Below are 18061 nucleotides of genomic sequence, written 5' to 3' on the forward strand. Positions count from 1 at the left end.
CATGAGTAACAGTTAAAACTGAAGGGTGTTTTCACTTGGAACTTAAGAAGGAGGTTGCTTTGCTTTGCTGGAGAAGATGACTTGGAGATTGGGGCTGGGGTGGTGGTGATGGGGAATCCACGCCAAGACACACAAAATATACCCTGGCTCCTTATCACCAGGTATATTTTAAGAATATTTTGCAAAGGGTAAAAGAGTACTTTAATAGATCCTGACTTATTTTGTACCTCACTACACCTGTAATTATGATATTCTACTCACCAACTTTTTTTAAAGACATTTTTAGTATACGTTTAAATGTGAGATCTCTTCGATCAAATTCATTTAGACTCTCAGAAAGAGTAAGCCTTGTGTCTTCTGTGGATGCACTGTTAAAATGCTGAACCTTCTCCTAAACCTTAGTCACACCCTAAACTTGACAGCAATTGAACTTCTCAATGTCTGAGACCTAGCACAGTAACAGAAATAAGACCTTTAATGATAGTTCAACGAGTTTAAAGGACTTTGCTTGCATCTCTATTGAAAGTTCCACATTTTTAAAATGTACTAGCTTGGGCGCCTGTAACCATGTTCTCATTTCAAAGCTATGGGCTATGGCAAAGCTGAGCACAGAGAGCTGGGGCCCCCAAGGGCAATCATCCCATCAGGGTAGAAACCAGTTATAGACCCAGGCACTGCAAGGCAAGACTACTAATGACAATTTAGCAAACTTTTATACAGCACTTACCTTGTGCCAAGTATTGTTCCATACTAGCCCTGTTGAGTTTTTTAAAAACCTGTTTGCCAGATGGGGAAACTGAGGCAAAAAAAGGTTAAACTAACTTAGTCTGTAGTGATCACTTAGCTAATAATTGACAGAGACAAGATTTTATCCCAGGTAGTGTGGCTCCAGAGGCTATGCTTTTTCATTACTATCTTGCACTGGCTTTTAGATACCTGAGATTGCAAGAAACAAACCAAAACTAAACACCTACACTCAGACACACTTCAAATGAGCCTCAATATGAAGTGATTTTTAATAATTTTCTAAAATTGTGGCTGGGTGCGGTGGCTCATGCCTATAATCCCAGCACTTTGGGAGGCTAAGGCGGGTGGATCACGAGGTCAGGAGTTCGAGACCAGCCTGGCCAGTATGGTGAAACCCCGTCTCTACTACAAATACAAAAATTAGCCAGGCGTGGTGGCACGCACCTGTAATCTCAGCTACTCAGGATGCTAAGGCAGGAGAATAGCTTGAACCTGGGAGGTGGAGGTTGCAGTGAGCTGAGATTGCATCGCTGCACTGCAGCCTGGGACAGAGCGAGACTCTGTCTCAAAAAAAAAAAAAAAAAAATTGTCTCATTTAACTCCATATGATATGGATGTCATTTGTAATGGGCATTTGGGCTACTCTAATTTTCTCATGAGAGCACAAGGTGTTGAAGTGAGTACTTGGGATCAGTAGGTATCAATTCCTACAAAAGACCCCAGTGCTGAACATCTGCCACACTGTGCCAGAGCCACAACCATCTTTAAAATTTACAAATCAAATGAGCTTCTAATCAGAGTTATATTGATATATACTTGGGACACTCAGTAGGAAATATGGAAGAACCTTTTTAATCTACACAGTTCTCAGGTACCACTCTTCATTTATTTACCAGCAAGTAAGACAAGTTCAAAATTCTCTTCTGTCTCCATAGGCGGAGAATCTCAAGTAAATCAAAATTGGGTTTGTAAGGAAATGTCACCTACGGTATTTCCTGTCTCTCCATTTCTGTTCTTTTTTCTTTCTTTCTACTTATAGGCACAGTGCTATCATGAGGAGGGCAACAGGGTAAAATGTACACTTTGGATTTAACTCTAAATCTTGGCTCATGTACTTGTACATTAGGTATCCTTGGATAAAGTTTTAGACCTCTCTCTTCCTAGTTCTCTGCCTATAAATAGGGGTAATAACGGTATCTGCTTCAAAATGATGTTGTAAGGAGTGAGTAATATCTGTGGAGTGCTTAGAAGAGCGCCAAGGGCATAGTGAGCCCTTAATAAATGTTAGTTATTATTATCACCAGAACATGTAAGAGGTTGTTCCTCCTTATACAGGCAGAGTTGCAGAAGAAAAATTTTAATAGCAGAGTTACTAGCGTTGATCACTATTAATGTTTCTATGTAGATCACATGAAAACACTTTAGAATTTATTGACAAAATAATTATATCTAGTCCTTTGCTTTACTGTTATCATTGGGAATATATGGTTCTGTGAACAAGATAACATGGCAATTGGTAACAAGTGTTACTGGAATTGTGACTAAAATTGTTACTGAAATTGTGGACGTTTTGCACTTTATTTGCCTTTATCAGTCAAGATATAAACGACTCTTGCTTTGGAGATTACAGTTTATGTTGCTAAATGTAATGTATAAAACAATCATAGAAAATCTTCCCTATAGGGGATGCAAATTCAAATTCAATTTTTACTTAGCTCTATTGTCTCTTATATTAGTAAAGGCAAACAAAAGAATAAAATGATTACTCAGTTTATTTTCCATACCATACCTTCCTTCACTTCCTGTTTTTTGTCCTGATTTTCCAGTTCTGAGTCCTGGCCAACTTTAGGTTCCACCATTTCCTCATCTTCCTCATCCTCTAGAAAAAAGAAAGAGAAAAATACAATATTTTCTTTCCTCCAAATCAAAGTCTTTGGTTGATAGTGGGAGGTAGGGGTAAAGGGTAAAGTTCCAATCATTTAGGGCAACATCTAAGTAAATCAGTCCACAATGAATGCCCAAGATAAATGTTCATGAATTTATGAATAAATTATCTCCAAAAGGGGACTCTTTGAAAATTTCCCCAAGCTGTTGAGAAAACCACAGTGAATGGGCACCTGTATATGCAGCTCTAGGCCCTCACCACGTGGGATGTCTTGGAATTGCCTCCCTGACCTCTGAAGCTTCTTCGAAGATGGCCCAGGAACAGATTTTAAAATGTTTCCACCTGGAGCACATTTTCCACAGGGAACACCTGTTGTACAGATGACTCATTTCCAATTTAATTCTCACCAAATTAATTTGTTTTTGACCTACAGAAAAGGGTTAAATACAGGTCTGACCCCAGGTCAAATGCCATTGGCAAGAAAACAACCAAGGGAAGGGCCCCCAAAGTCAATGCCATTGGTCTGGTAGAAAACAACTCAAAATGGTATTTACACATTCAGAGCAGTTCATGCATTAATGTGAATTTAATGAGACTAACAAGTCGACTGAGTTGGCTACGCCACCAGATGTTACAGTGCCCTTCCCGCCCTATGCAAATGTATGCTCATTTTTCCTCTTCTCTCAACTTGCCTTTCCTAGAGGCCCCTTCCATTATAGAGTGTTTGAAAGCATCAGGCACAGTGTAGAAGGTTTAGGGGAGTGTCAAGGTGTCACAAGAAAATCCAAATTATAGAAAATAAAATGACATAAAAAATTAAAATTTGCTTTCAGTCTTTAAATATGGTATTGTACTCCATGTAGGTTATTGATTTCATTGGTTCAAATAGAGTTGAAAAGAAATGACTTTGCTTCTCCCTCCACCCCATATATTTGCTCATTCAACAAATATTTACAGAACTTCTATAAAATCTCAAGCTCTGTAGATAGTCCCATTTCCATCACACTAAATCCTGAGATGTATCAACTCAAAATTTCAGCACCAATCACTTAGACTACATTATAAATGCATACTTAAATGCTCAAATAAATAAGTAACTTACAAAATTGTAAGTAAGTAACTTACAAAATTGTAAGTAAGCAACTTACAAAATTCTAACTAATATTAAGCAAGTGATTTGTGGTAGGAATATCAATTTTAAAAATATAGATATGTAAAATATAGCATTACAATTTAGATATTAGAATTTTGAAAACATGAATTTTAATTGAAATATCATACTCTATAGGCATGCAGGTAGACTGTGGAGCCAAGCTCACTACTTTATAACCACACTATACATATATAAGAAAGGATGTAAAACATTTTAAAGAACTGTTATTTATTATTCACACAAACCTCTGAGGTGACAGTTATGAGATGAAAAGTCGCACTTAAAATTTTGAAAAGAAAACTGTTACCTAGACTTTTAAACAAATAAATCTTTAAAAAGTTAAGTTATAAATGGCATATCTATGTCCTTATCCATATGTGAAGATATTAATGCTATCTCTTCACACACACACACAAAATTCCATTTGGAAAGTCCTAATCAAAATATCCATCTCGACATGATGTATCTTCCTGACCCAAGGACTAAACACAAAGTCTAGTGAAGAACTAGCTAGAGAGAAGTTTCCTCTTTCAGTAATCCTTGGATGAAGAGGCAGTTTTCAAAAGGCCTCTCAGCTGTTGGTAAGTGGCTTCATTTCTGAACCTTCTGGAGACATTTCTTTAACAGATTCAGCAGCCATGCCCTGACACTTATTAAGTACAGGGCAAATACAACAAAAAACAAAGGTGATAAGGCCAGAACTATGGGTTGAACTATGTCCCCAAAATTCATATGTTGAAGTAATAAACCCCAGTACCTCAGAATGTGGCCTTATTTGAAAATAGGGTCACTGAAGATATAATTAGTTCAAATGAGGTAATAATGGAGTAGGGCACCTAATCCAATATGACTGGTGCCATTATAAAAAGGGGAAATTGGACGCAGACCCACACACATAGGAAGAACACCATGTGGAGATGAAGGCAAAGATCGGCCTGATGCTTTTACAAGCCAAGGAACACCAAAGAGTGCCAGAAAACCACCGGAAGTTAGGAGAACAGATTCTTCCTCACAGTCCTCAGAAGGAACCAAGCCCACAGACTTCTTGATCCCAGATCCTAGCCTCCAGAACTGTAAGGCATTAAATTTCTGTTGTTTAAACAGCCAGTTTGTGTTATTTTGTTATGGCAAAACTTGAAAACTAACAAAGCCAGTAAGTGCATTTCCTTCTATAATCTTACAATCTAGTAGAAGGGATACAGGAGATATTCACTAATACTTAAGGCAGTGATGAGTGCATCATTTGTATAATCTAATTTATTTATCAGAACTTAGTACCTTTAGCCCAGTTTTACAGATGAGGAGACAGAATAATTTCCCCCGAAGGAATTGCAACCACATCCCACTTCAAGTTCTGTCTGGCTCTGCTTGTTTTGGGGTCTGTGATCTTTAACCACTATGCAAACTGCCTCCTGAACCACAGCATGATGTGAAATAGAAATGCCATGGAGAAAGGACTGAAATACAAGCAGCTGCAATGTTCTATTGCAAGGTAAAGAGGCTTTGCAGGGACTTTTTGAGGTGGACTTGCATGGCCTCAACATGGATTGTTCTTCCACACTCAGGAGGTGAACAAATACAAGTTGTAGCTGAGAAGGTATGTTTCTCACCCTTAAGAGCTGTACATAATGGATTATTTTATTTATCAGGTATTCTACAACCACATTCTGTTCTAATTTTCATTCTGGAATCCACTGCTTTGAGACCTGGCCAGCAATGCTTAATATGAAGTGTTAATTCCTCCAGCCAGAAAGATTCACAGCTTAGGTGAGAGCAGCACCCTAAAGGAGTATTTGCTCTTGTTCCAGGCTGGAGTCCACCACTTGCTGGCCCCTGGGTTTTATCCAATTCGTAGGAACTCTCTGAGCCCCCATTTCTCATCTGCTGGAGTGGGATAATAATCCTTCCTTAAAACACGTTGTTGTAAGAATAACTAAGTAAAATAACCAATACAAAATTGCTTTTTAAACCATCAAGGTCATTGGGAACATACTTAAGCATAAATCTTCAAAACAAACATTGCCTTAGATTCTAACAAATATTGACTGAGCACTTACTATGTGCCAGGTGCTGGGCACACACCAGGGAACAAGACAGACAAAATAATCTCTGTGCTCATGGAGCTTCCATTCCAGTGGAGAGAAACCAAAAACAAATAAAAAAGCAAAATATATATTGTGTCAGACAAGTACTATGGGGGAAAATACAAAATAGGAAAAAGAGATTAGGCATTCTGGTCAAGAGTGGGAGAGTCTCAATTTAAAACAGAGTGAAAAGGTCCACCAAGGCCACAATGAGGTGACGTGTGAGCAAAAACTTAAAGGAGTTAAGGGAGTGAGTTGTGTGAGTTTCCTTGGAGGAAATAAGACTAATAACAAATAGATTCTTGCTTCTCAGTCCATGGACCCGAGGGGAGTAATGGATCAAAGTCTGGATTCACTGATAATTAGTTACACTGACTATAGGTAATAATTGTGCGTTCATTAGAGCCATCTAGTTTGAGTACTTAAATCTTCTAGTTCTTAAAACTGAAAGTAGTTTTACCAAATGACTTTGAATTAGTCAGCTTAAATAGTAACAAGTTCTCATCTTTCACAGCTATAAGGGTGTTTATTTTAAACATTAATTCTCAGAAGAGTCAAAAAAGAAACACCATGACCAAAAATGCCACTATGAGCTTATTGGAAAAATATTATTCTGTGAAGGGCTTGGCTATGAAAACGACTAGGTTTGTGATACAATGTCTAGGCTTATGCATAGAAGCATGTGAGGAAATAGCAGGTTATCTAATTCCTTGAATGGAAAATCCTTCCCCAGAGAATATGTTTTTGATCAGTCTAAAAAAATACACACAACAAATACATATTGTGTTTATAGTATGTACAAAGTCCCATAATGAGAACCTGTGAAAAACAGAGAAATTTAAAACATAGTACCTGCCCTTTTAAAGTGTCTACACACCAGTTGTAGGTATTAATTTTTAGTGGCCACAGAATTCTTTGTCTATCAGCCTTTTAAAGACATAAAGTAAGTTTTTCAGTGGATTTGCTAAGGAAATAAAACACAAGAGACTGGTTTGTTTCTCTGCATACTGATATGTTTGCCTTGCTCAGCAAAGAGAGTATATTTTTCTTTAAAACTCTGGTTTCCTTTCTGGTGCAATTGGAATTACTTCTGTTGAAACCATTTTCAAAACAGTTAAATAACTTTAAAGAAAAGGATTTATGTAGACCTGCTACAGACTACTGATATATGAGTTGTGCCACTACTTCATACCCAGTTACGTTTCCTTTGAGATTGGAAGGAAAAAAATTACCACCCATGTATGGTTTCCCTTATCCAGGTCCACACAAGAAATTAAACTAGTGACAGAAGTTAATTACCTGTCAATCCAAGGGGCTAATTTCTAAACAATGGCATCTTTTAGACACATTATTTTATTTAGTACCCATATTCTGCCGTCTCCAGTTGCCACATTCATTCCTCCCGGTTGGAAAAATCTTTGGTAACCAGTTAAGATTTTCAGAGGTCTAAGAATGAGTAACTGCATATTATGTAGCAATCACAGATAACACTCAGCACCATGCTCGACCCTTTGCCTGAGCTCCAGAAGAGTTCGTTTCCTCTACTAGTCCATGGCTCTGAATGAAGCCGACGTGGACAGTTTTAGTATGCAGCAGTCCTCTGCTCCCTGACTTGTTCTGATAGCCTTACACATGGGAGGTATTTGAAAGGGAGTGCAGTGGAACATTTGTCAGTGTTTGGCAATATAGTGTAATGCAAAACCCCTTTCTGTCTGGGGCATATTCCCTTTGCAGCAATTCCGGATTGGTGATATGCTGGATCCTACTTTCCTCTCTCGAAGCCCAGGGGGAGAGAGTTTCCTGCTGTTCATCTCCTGGTGGCCAGGGCACAGACAGGATCTGGGGAGTCAGGCTGGTTGCTCCTAACTCAGGCTTTGTCTTTGGATCCTTGGAGTCAGAGCTGAGAAAAAAGTTAGGATTCATTTTGGGGGAAAACGCAGTAGCAGCAGTGACGCCCAACATCCCAGCAAGATTGTTCCACAGGCCCAGTGTTCCAGAGTTTCCTCGGTCCCACGCTTTTTCAAACCTGTTCCTTCTGCCTCCTGTTGATTCTGTGAGTACCAGATTTCCTTCCAATAAATCCCACTAGAGGCATTGTCAGCACCAGATTTCCTTCCAGTAAGTCCCACTGGAGATGATGCCTGCTGCATGCAACCAGAACCCTCAATGACACAAGGCGACCCTCTGTGAAGAGAGGGGTTTGTGTTTTACGAGGCCACTGGGTTCTTGCTTTCCTCAGCCCTCTTAGGGCTTGCAAAACCTTGGGATAAGAGGATCTGAGCTCCTGCCACAGCCCTTGTTGCTCTGCTCCTGACGTTTCATGAGAGGACTGTGGCTCCTCCATCTGCCACCTCAGGAGGACCACTAAGGCTGGCTCGGGTGGAGAGTGAAGGCAGGGAGTGGAAAGGGCCATTTCACTCCATCCTTCTCATCTCCAAAAGGCATCCTGCTGCTGCCCAGAGCGGGAGGCACAAAGCAATTACCACTTTGACTTTGAATTGAATGGGCCAATGACTGCAAGATGCACAATTATTTTATATACCACTGAGAAAGACGATTACTGCTATTAAACTATAACACACCATCAATTTTAATGTGAAAATTGTGAATGTTAGAAATGATCAAATACGTTGTGGCTTATGAAATGAATAGAAATAAGCTTCCAAGATGTAAACTGGCAAGGACACAGAGGGAATTCTAAATCAAGCTTACTAGTGTACTATTATTGGAGAATAGACTTGGAGAGATATAAAGACCTGAGTTTTTGTTTTGTTTTATTTGTTTGTTTTTTTGGATATGTTCTTTTCAACTTAAGAACAAATGCCCTAGCCACTTTTATATAATTCCATGTATGGATATTCAGATAGTGATTCTTCTTATAACATATTTCTAAATTTTTAATAGAAAAAGACTTAACCCCTTCAAGTTCTATTAAAGTTTTAAAAAATATATTGGAAGATATTCTTTGCAGTTCTGGCTTTGGTTTCGTCTTTTCACATAATGCCTTTTGTCTCATTTTATCTTTTCTAATATTATATGCTCACTCTGGTTAGCTCTTACACCTATATCTTCCACTATCACCTATAAGTTGATTTCTCCAGCCAAGATATCCCTTCTAGGCTCTAGACTCTGTAGTGGACATTACAACGTGATCATCTCAGGGGCACCTCACACTTGACACGTCCACACAGAGCTCTGACCTGCTTAATGGTGCCACTGTTCATATGGAATCCCAGCTGGATACCTGAGCACTGCCCTCAATTCCCCCTTTCCATCAGGGACTAGTAAGAGGGGGTCTCAGTCCTGTCAACTGCACCTCCAGCATCTGTCTTGAATCTGCCTCTGTCTTTACAGTCTTTATGATGCAGTTCCAGCAGCTTTAACTCTTCCTCTAAAACAGATTTGTGAATCCCCTCCATTATTCTGCCACCCACCCTGTAAATATCTCTACAATAACACATCTCATACTGTGTAAAATTAGTTTTTTGCATCTATCTCTACAAACAGAGTAAATGTCCCTCAAAGACCTACTCTTCTTAATATTATCAACGTTAAGTACTGAGACTGGCAATATGAAAACAGGAGACTGTTCTGGAAATTACTAATGGTACTACATCATGTAGGGCCTTGAATGGCAGAACAAGAAGTGTGGACTTCTTCCTAGAGATCAGTAGCCCGCTTTAAATAAATATTAATCACATTCAGTCCATAAATATTATTAACAATTTCAAAAGAAATCCAAGGCACTGGTGATGCTAAATATGGCTTTTGAAGCCAAACTTCTGTCTTCCCCAGCACACCCTTTGTGCAGATTCAGACATATGTCTCTGGGGATGGCTTGACCCTCAATGAATATCATTGCTGTCAATCTACCCTGCAGAGAAACTGGAGGTTTTAAAAAAAACAAGAGTCAAATTCTGATTTTGTTTAAGGATATGGCAGCAACGTGGAGGCTGCAGGAGAGTGGCAAGACTGAAGCCAGGGCACAGTAAGAAGGTAGGCCATAGCCGTAGTCCAAGCAGCAGTTGAGAACTTGACTTTGGTCGGCGCAGTTGCCAGTGGGTGTGATGAATCAGACTGTGAATTTAGACATGTATTTGTACAGCAGAAAGTGAGGGCTCTTGCACAGAACTCACTCAAGCCACCCTATCCTTGGACCAACTTTGGATACAGCTTGCCAACTTTGCCGGGAGTCCAGAGAGAGCCACCCTCCCAATATGTATCACAGCAGCCAAGATAAAGTATAACATGCACCACTGAATGCTTACACAAACCAAGGTGATCGCCTCTACGCTTTAAAAACATGCAGGAAAGACATATTTTGTGGGATTTTCAGTAAGCACTTTGTTAAATATACTACATGCTAATACTGAAAAAACCTTCACTTTCTGGTCTAGAAAAATCTGGCCAGAGTAAAGAAAACATACATTTCTCATCGTACAGAGCGCTCCTGTTAACACTCTAGGCCACATCAGATCTCTCCTAAGGCTCTAACATGACAGTACTTGGAAAGTTTACTTCCTGAAGGAGTGTCACCCAAGGCATTGCAAATGGGAGGAAATGAAAGAAAATATTCAAAATGAGAGGGGAAGTCAGAGAATAGTACTGTTTAAGCAGCTCTTTCTGAAACTTGTAAGAGCACTGATATGTAATATATGCATAGTAAATATGTATTGAATTGAGTTGACGTGGATCAGTCAGCTTGCATGGAAGGACAGAGATGAGGAAGAGAACAAGGACCTTCTCAGAGACACTCAGGCGGGAGTCTGTGGATGCCTTCAGCAGTTTGATGTTTGGAGATAAGAAGGCTTGACTGATCTGTGTTTCCATACATTTTTCTTCTTAAAAACCTTTAATGGCTCCCTATTTCCTAGATTAGCTCAGCATTTAAGAGCCACTACCATCTGACCCTAACTTAATTCTCCAGTATTGCTCAGAGCAGAGCAGCCTTTGACTCAACTGTGTGTAAAATAGGCCAAGTTTGTTGTCAGAACCCACCCCTCCACCATCTTCCTTATCTTCAGTCTTAGATCTTTCAGGCCCTTGTTATCCAAGATTTCTCAGAAAGTCATGGATCCTTTAGCCCCTGAAGAGAGTAGATGGACGAACTAACTCAAACAGATAGACTACATAATGGTAATCCAAATAAATTGACCTATAATGGCAAATTGCAGATTTTATGGGATGTGGGAAGGTGAGATATTTTGAAAGAGCACAGCCACTTCTCAAGTTAGTTCTCTTCTCTACATTCTCGTAAGCAGGGCCATCCCATTGCACAACTCCAGAAAGCAGCATTGCCATTACGGCCTATGTGAATAGGGCCTCCTTGAGGCGTGTAAGACACAGCCTTTATGGCCATCCTTGGCAGCCCTATATGTGTAGCTGTCCACATATGCATGCACATGCCTACACACACACATGCACACACACACACACACACACAGAGCAAAAAATTCAAAACAATTGAAGTTGCAATTCTTGGCTGCTTGGAAAATAAGGAGGAACTCCTCTGTTTTTCAGACTCAAATCCCTTCTGCTATCTACTTCTGCTTTTGGACAATTCCATTCTCTATTCTTTTGCTTTCTCTATTAAGTCTTCCCAATGTGCAAATCCGCAGTTTCTTTTGGTGGGAACCTTGCTTGTGAAAAAGAAAATCAGAGTCACAGAGATAGAGATGTCATGATATTTAACTTTTAGGAGTGACCGTAGATCTGCCCCAAAGGAAGGCAGACACTCAAGGTCTTCACATACTAGAATTGTTATTGTGTTATGTTAACTAGTTTAAAAAAGACTAAAATAAATAGAAACCATTTAGAAGCACTATTTTCACTGTAAGGAAATTGTTCCTAAGGACAAAGTGGTACCTTCCATACCTAAGAGTCGTCATCTCTGACTATTAATGTTAGAGCTGTTGTCACATCAATCACTGCACACATAGGTCATCCCACTAATATTAGTACATGTTCTCTAGCATTCCTTTTATTAACAGGATCAAATCTTGTTAATTCTATCTCTTTGTATACCCTTCTTTTGCACATCTCCCTTTATTCTCTCCATTTCCCACCTCCTTTTTTTTTTTTTTGGTTAAGGCCATCTTGGCTTTTTATGCAGTACCTAGTCATTGTTCCCTACCTCAAACCTCTTTCCAAGCCTACTCTTGCTACAAACAACACTGTCTGATCAATCCTCTTCAAACAACTTGTTCATATCAGTTTCCTGGTGGAAACACTTGATAGTTTCTATGACATGCAGACTAAAAGCTGAGTTCCTTGGCCTAGTCTTCAAGTCCTCTAAGGTCTGGCCCCAATATGTGCTTCCTGTTTAAATTTCCTCTACTGTGTTCACCCCCGCACACGCATGCACATACACACATGCATACTCCAGTCTGCCTGCACTAACACAGTATCTGCTGCACACATTTCCACATTCCATCTGTACCTTGGTTCATGCTTCCCCTCAGTCAGACTCTCTTCTTCCTTTCCTGTTACAAAATATGAGCACCTACTACGTGCTGGGTATATTCTACATATTGGAGATGCAGCAGTGAACAAAACAGGTAAAAATTCCTGCCCTCATGGAGCTGGCATTCTAGCAGGAAGATGGAGAATAAACAAGATAAACAGTTGAAGTATATAGCAGGTTAGAGAGCTGCAAGCACTAATGACAAAAACACAGTGGTAGGTGTCACAATTTTACACAGAGAGCAAGGGAGGTCCTTACTGAGAGGTGGCATTTGGCAAAACACTCAAGGAAGTGAGGGATCAGGTTTTATGGACCCCAGTGGGAGAGCAACCTAGGCAAAGGAAACAAAAGCACAAGGGTAAGAGTGCACCTGGAGTGTCCAAGGCCTCCAATACTTTCTGATCTTCCCTACATGTAAATCCAGCTACACTGATGACCTGATTCTAAGAAACCCCCAGTTCCCCAAATTGTTCCTGCTCTACCTGTTGGCGGGATTTCTTCTTCCTTTAACCTCTCATAGCACTTCAGTTGGGTATTTCCTACAAACTTTTCTTCATCCAATCAAAGAACTATTATGTTTAAGATTATGGCATTTATCATTCTCTAGCTATGATATATAAATTGTAAGTAGAACATAATTCTGTATATTTATGAGTTTTTTTCCTCCCAAATTCTTGGGAGTAGGCTCCATTAATTATTCATATCTGTATGCCCCAATATGGGTGTCTAGTAAATATCTGTATGCCCCAATATGGGTGTCTAGTAAATATTTTGACTGTTTTAAATTTTAATAATTTCTAATTTCCCCAGTAGTTCTAAAAAGGACATTTTCTCAGTGGTTTCCCCAATGTTTCAGTTGGATCATCAATCTCCTCACTCAGCATCAAAGTGTTTTCCTTTCCTTGATCACTAAGCCCCACCACCACTGACAGCAACTCTTGTCTACACTCACCCCATGCCTCCCTGCACCCACTGTAGGTTCACGGTCCTTTCTTGTTTGTTTCCTGTCCTAGTCACCAGTCACCAGGTACTTACTGATCACATATTGTGTGGTAAGATGTATTCCAGGCCCTATGGAAAAACAGTAGCTATTGATTTATTGAATCCTTCATGTCTATCAGTCTATTCACTCCTCCTAATAACTCACTGAGGCAAACATGATGAGCTTTCTCTATATCTGAGAAAACCAAGGCTTTAGAAAGGGAAGATGCTTCCACTAAGGTGAATGAGCTACATGCAGCAGTAGAGTCAAGAGTCAAAGACATGTTTTTCCAACTCCCAAACCATTTCTACAGCTAAACAGTAGAAACCACAAAATCTACTTTTGTGGTTTTGGCCATCCAGAACCACCACCCCACTTCTTGGGATAACAGGCCCTCTATTATTCTTTGGTGGACACATTCTCCCTCTCTCCTGTAAGTAAATACTACTTAAGATTTAGAGGAAGACTTTGTATCTGAGGCAAAGATTAATGAGACTTTTTCTTCGTACTATCAGTAAAATGACCGTATACATCTACCATAAATTGGGATACTTCTGAGAGAGAATGGAGGTATAATTAATAATTAAGCTGCAATGATAGGTGTGAATAAAGAGTGCCTGGGAAAACCAGACCTATGGTCATCCTGTCCATCAGTCCACCTCCTTTGGACTAGGTGACCGTCTTGGGAAATTCTGGATGTATCTCCTATTATAGAAGTAGACTCCTCTTTTCTATTGGACTGAGTGACTGTTCCAGCTAAACCAGAACGCATGGTCACCCAACAGGTAAGTGAACTCCTCTCCTCTACTGGATTGGGTGTTGTATTGCTGTGGAACTGAAGCTGCCACGGCTCACCACATGGAACATGAAAAAGAAGGAATAGATAAAGCAGGGCTAAGAGATGGATCATGATAGCAACTTGGAACCTAAATTGAGCAGTAGCTGAAGCTAGCATGACCCTAGTGCCTAGGGCCAATTTTTATTTATAAAAGCCAACAAACTTTCTTTTGGCATAAGTAATTTTGGGTTGATTCCTCAGTCACTTGCAATAAAAAATGTGTGAGTGGTCAAGAACTAACAATGATTGAGTATTGAGTATCTTCTTTGTTATTTTTGTCTTGATAATCCCTTTCAGCAAGCCCCCCAGCCTGCAAGGTATGTAGGGTTAAATACATGAGTTGCCATATTGCTCGGGTTTAAATCCTGCAAGTGCTAGCATTTTCACATTTCTACAATTTAGAAATAATCATGGGTTATTTACTTAACCCTTGCCGCTCAGTTTCCTCTGCTGTAAATAACAGAATTACCCTCCTTGGATAATGGCAATACTTTAACCACTTTATACATTTAAAAACATTTTGTTATTATTGATGACAAAATTGAGGCTCAAAGAGGTTATATACGTTGCTCAGACAACTACTAAATTACAAAGGCAGATTTTTGAACCCCAGTTTTTGAAGCTCCACATTCCATTCTGTTTCAACTGTGTCCACACTGGTGCCAGACTGCCTGAACTAGGCTGTGAAGGATGAAGATATGTCAATGGGTTTGGAGGTGAAAGTAAGCAGTCCAGTGGAAAGGAAAAGTTGTGGAAGTTGCAACAATATTTGGAGCACAGTTGAAAACAAAGCTGCTAGCTCTATCCTGTCAAACTGACTCCAGCTTCTTTTCCCTTGCCTATTCCAGTTTCAGTTGCCTATTATAGTTTCAACATGGCCAGTCAGCTGCTTCACAATCCATGTGTAGGTATAGCCATCCTCTCATCTACTGCATGGAGTCTTCCTTGGAGAGTTTTGTGTTCCCCAGCACAAGACCATGCCATGTGTCCAGCTCTGTCTCAAAATGCATGGGCTACCATTCTTTGGTTTGCTGACTCTACTTCAAACGAGCTAGCTTCTTGGACATTTATTGATGTTGTCAAGAACTCACACCTCACAGCTTTTGCATTGGTATTCCCTGTATCTGGAATACTCTTTATCCAAATATTCATCTTTCTCCATGATGTCTTTAGGGTCCTTATTCAAATGTCACATCATCTGTGAGGCCTCCCCTCTTCCAACCCCAGTTAATATAGCAACATACCACCATCCGTTGTGCCCTGGCACATGGCACTTGTTTTCCCTTCACCTTCACTTGTTTTTTAATTGCATAGTACTGACTACTATCTGACCTTCTATATTTATGTATGCATGTATTTATTGTCTGTTCATATTTTAGTGGTGGGAATTGAATGAGAATTCTAGACCCACTAGAATGAGAATTTCACAATAGCAAAGACTGTGTCTCTTCTTTGCCGTATGCCTAGGAAAGGGCTGGGCATATGGGAGATGGCAATGAATGTTTGTTGGGTGATAACATGACTGCACAGGAGAATATCAAGGCAGCTGCTGTATCAAACTCTCCCCTCTCATCAATTCTATGGGCCAGCAGAGCAATGGCAGATTCTATGATGGAAATCAGGACAGCCCCCTGCCTCATGCCCACCACCAACTTTGTCATAGATGTTTACAGCCACACAGATCTGGTTCCTTGAAATGGGAATTATCTATCTCTTTAGAATTCTTGTTCTCTAGAAAATGGAAATAAGATCTTCAGAGTGCTTTTTGCTGACTCCCATTTCACCATTTTCTCATTCTAGTGCCCAATTCCCAGCCCAGGGAGAACTGATATATTTTCCATCTGGGAATTCATCAAAATTCATCACAGTCAGATTCTCAGGGAAGATCATTAGCACATTTGTTTGCTTTTATCCTGGCATTAATAGCTCTATTTGAGTCTAAATTATTTCCCCTGGTTTCAACGTCAAGTTTCCCATTGGCTCAAATATGAAGTCTCTTGTCTGTCAGTGTAATAATTTTCTATTAATTATAAAAGAAGAAAGCTGGTAGTTTGAGAGTCTTAAGGGAAGCATTTGTCTAATCCAAGAAACTGATTTTCCAGTTACTTGGACTAAGTACAACTCTCAGTTGTGGTCAGATTTCAAAGTATCCCTTGTTTTTACTTTCTGGTCAGTCTAGACAGACATGGTTCTTTCCTTCGTTTTTCAAGCTGTTGAAACATCAGGTTGGTCAAAAGAATCTGAATCTCTAGAGAATAAACTGAGCAGCATTTCACCAGAGACTTCATAACTTTCTATTGACAATCCCTCCAAATAGTGAGCAATCCTCCCAACCTCAGTGGTGCTAGGAGAGATTTCACTTCAAAGGCTCAGTGTGAGTGTGAGAATGAAACTGTGGCAACAAAATAATGACCACTATTGTCCTATTCAGAATGGAAAATAGTCTAGTGGTTAGAGCATGCAGTCATGAATTTTTTGCCTGTTCTCAGTCATTTCAGTTTCATGCTGGGTGTCCTCAATCCAACCTAAATTGCCCCCTTTAACAATAATTCTTCTATTCATTATAATTGAACACATGTTCTTCAAAACTCAGTATATTGAAGGCATAGGCTAAACTTTATGATGGCCACACAAATGAATCAAGAAAGCAGCTTGAAGCCAAAGAATTTGGCATTCATGCAGGGAAACGACAAATGTATGTAAATATCTACATCAGAAGAGAGAATGCCTGGAGATGTGCTCTGAAAACTAAATAGGGGTGAGGTTAACAACTGGTGGAGACAGGACAAGGGGAGAGGGAAGAAAGGGAAGTGGATTTTTTATGGAGTTCAATTCGAGTTGGATTTTGAAGAATGGTGGGACCTAAATAAGGACGTAGAGACGAGAATGCGGAGTTTCATTTCATGAAGAGAAAGAAGCATGTACAAATATATAGCAGTGCAAAGATGTAAACAGTGAATGGCAGGTAGATCAGAGAGGATATAATGGAAGGCCTGAAATGCCAAGATAAATACCAAGTTAAATAGAGTCATTCACATTTGTTATTTGATCCACTCAACTGTGTTGAGAAGCAGCATTATAAGTCAATAGTGTTTCAACTGATGTCAAAAGAGGGTTCTAAGGATTCCTGGGTAATTAGCAGTGCCATGACCCAGGAGGATAGTTTCCCATCACACATTTTGTAGTAGGTAAATTATCTACCTATTTTTTTCCCCAGAGACAGCACAGGAAAGTATGGTCTTATTAACTACATTTTGTTATGTGGCATGTAAACAATAAGTTCTTCAGCTTCTTTAAGATCTACTTTATTAACTGTAAATGAGGGATGCCAATTTCTGTGCTCCCTACATAACAGAATTGTTGTGTGAAACAATGAGATAATGGATACAGAGCTGCTTTGTCAGTGGTAAAAGGCTATAAGGTGTTAGTTATTAAGGTGGGGTGATTGTGATAATAATTACTGCTTCTTGGTGTCCAATGGCCCGCCCAGCCACAAAAATGTGCAAGGTAGGAAGAAAGTTATGCAATAGGAAAGAGAAGGAAGGTATTTCAGTTAGTAATAATCACAGAAACAAAGGGCTAGAAAGACCCACAGAAGCAGCTATCATTTAGTTGCAACAGGATTTGGGAATGAGGAGCACAAAGCATCTAAACATAGTTCAAACAACAAAATATGAAATAAGGTTCCAAGTTGTGTGAGACAGTCTCCTAGTCCTGTTGAGACTAGAAAGAGGGTGTAAGCTATGGGTCATCAGAATGGGCAATCAGATGGAGCTGGGCTTGCTGCAAGCGTGAGCTTAGCTTTAAGGTCAGGTAAGGGTAAGATGGACAGAGGAAAGGGCGTTCCCAGCTACTTCCTTTAGGTTACATGCTCTGGGCTCCCATCATGCTTCTCTCTTTAAAGGCCAA

At 39.7% G+C, this 18061-nt stretch overlaps 1 protein-coding gene across 2 annotated transcripts in view; it reads right to left on the reverse strand.

Moving 5' to 3' along the window:
* DYNC1I1 (dynein cytoplasmic 1 intermediate chain 1) overlaps positions 1 to 18061 on the reverse strand; it is a 316684-nt gene that overhangs the window by 118279 nt on the left and 180344 nt on the right. For both annotated transcript variants that reach the window (XM_054496029.2, XM_054496027.2), the window contains one exon: positions 2537 to 2626. In XM_054496029.2, coding sequence (XP_054352004.1) covers positions 2537 to 2626 — 90 coding nt within the window. The remainder of the gene's footprint in view (positions 1 to 2536; positions 2627 to 18061) is intronic.

This window comes from Pongo pygmaeus, chromosome 6 (assembly GCF_028885625.2).
Source record: "Pongo pygmaeus isolate AG05252 chromosome 6, NHGRI_mPonPyg2-v2.0_pri, whole genome shotgun sequence".
NCBI classification, from domain to species: domain Eukaryota; kingdom Metazoa; phylum Chordata; class Mammalia; order Primates; family Hominidae; genus Pongo; species Pongo pygmaeus.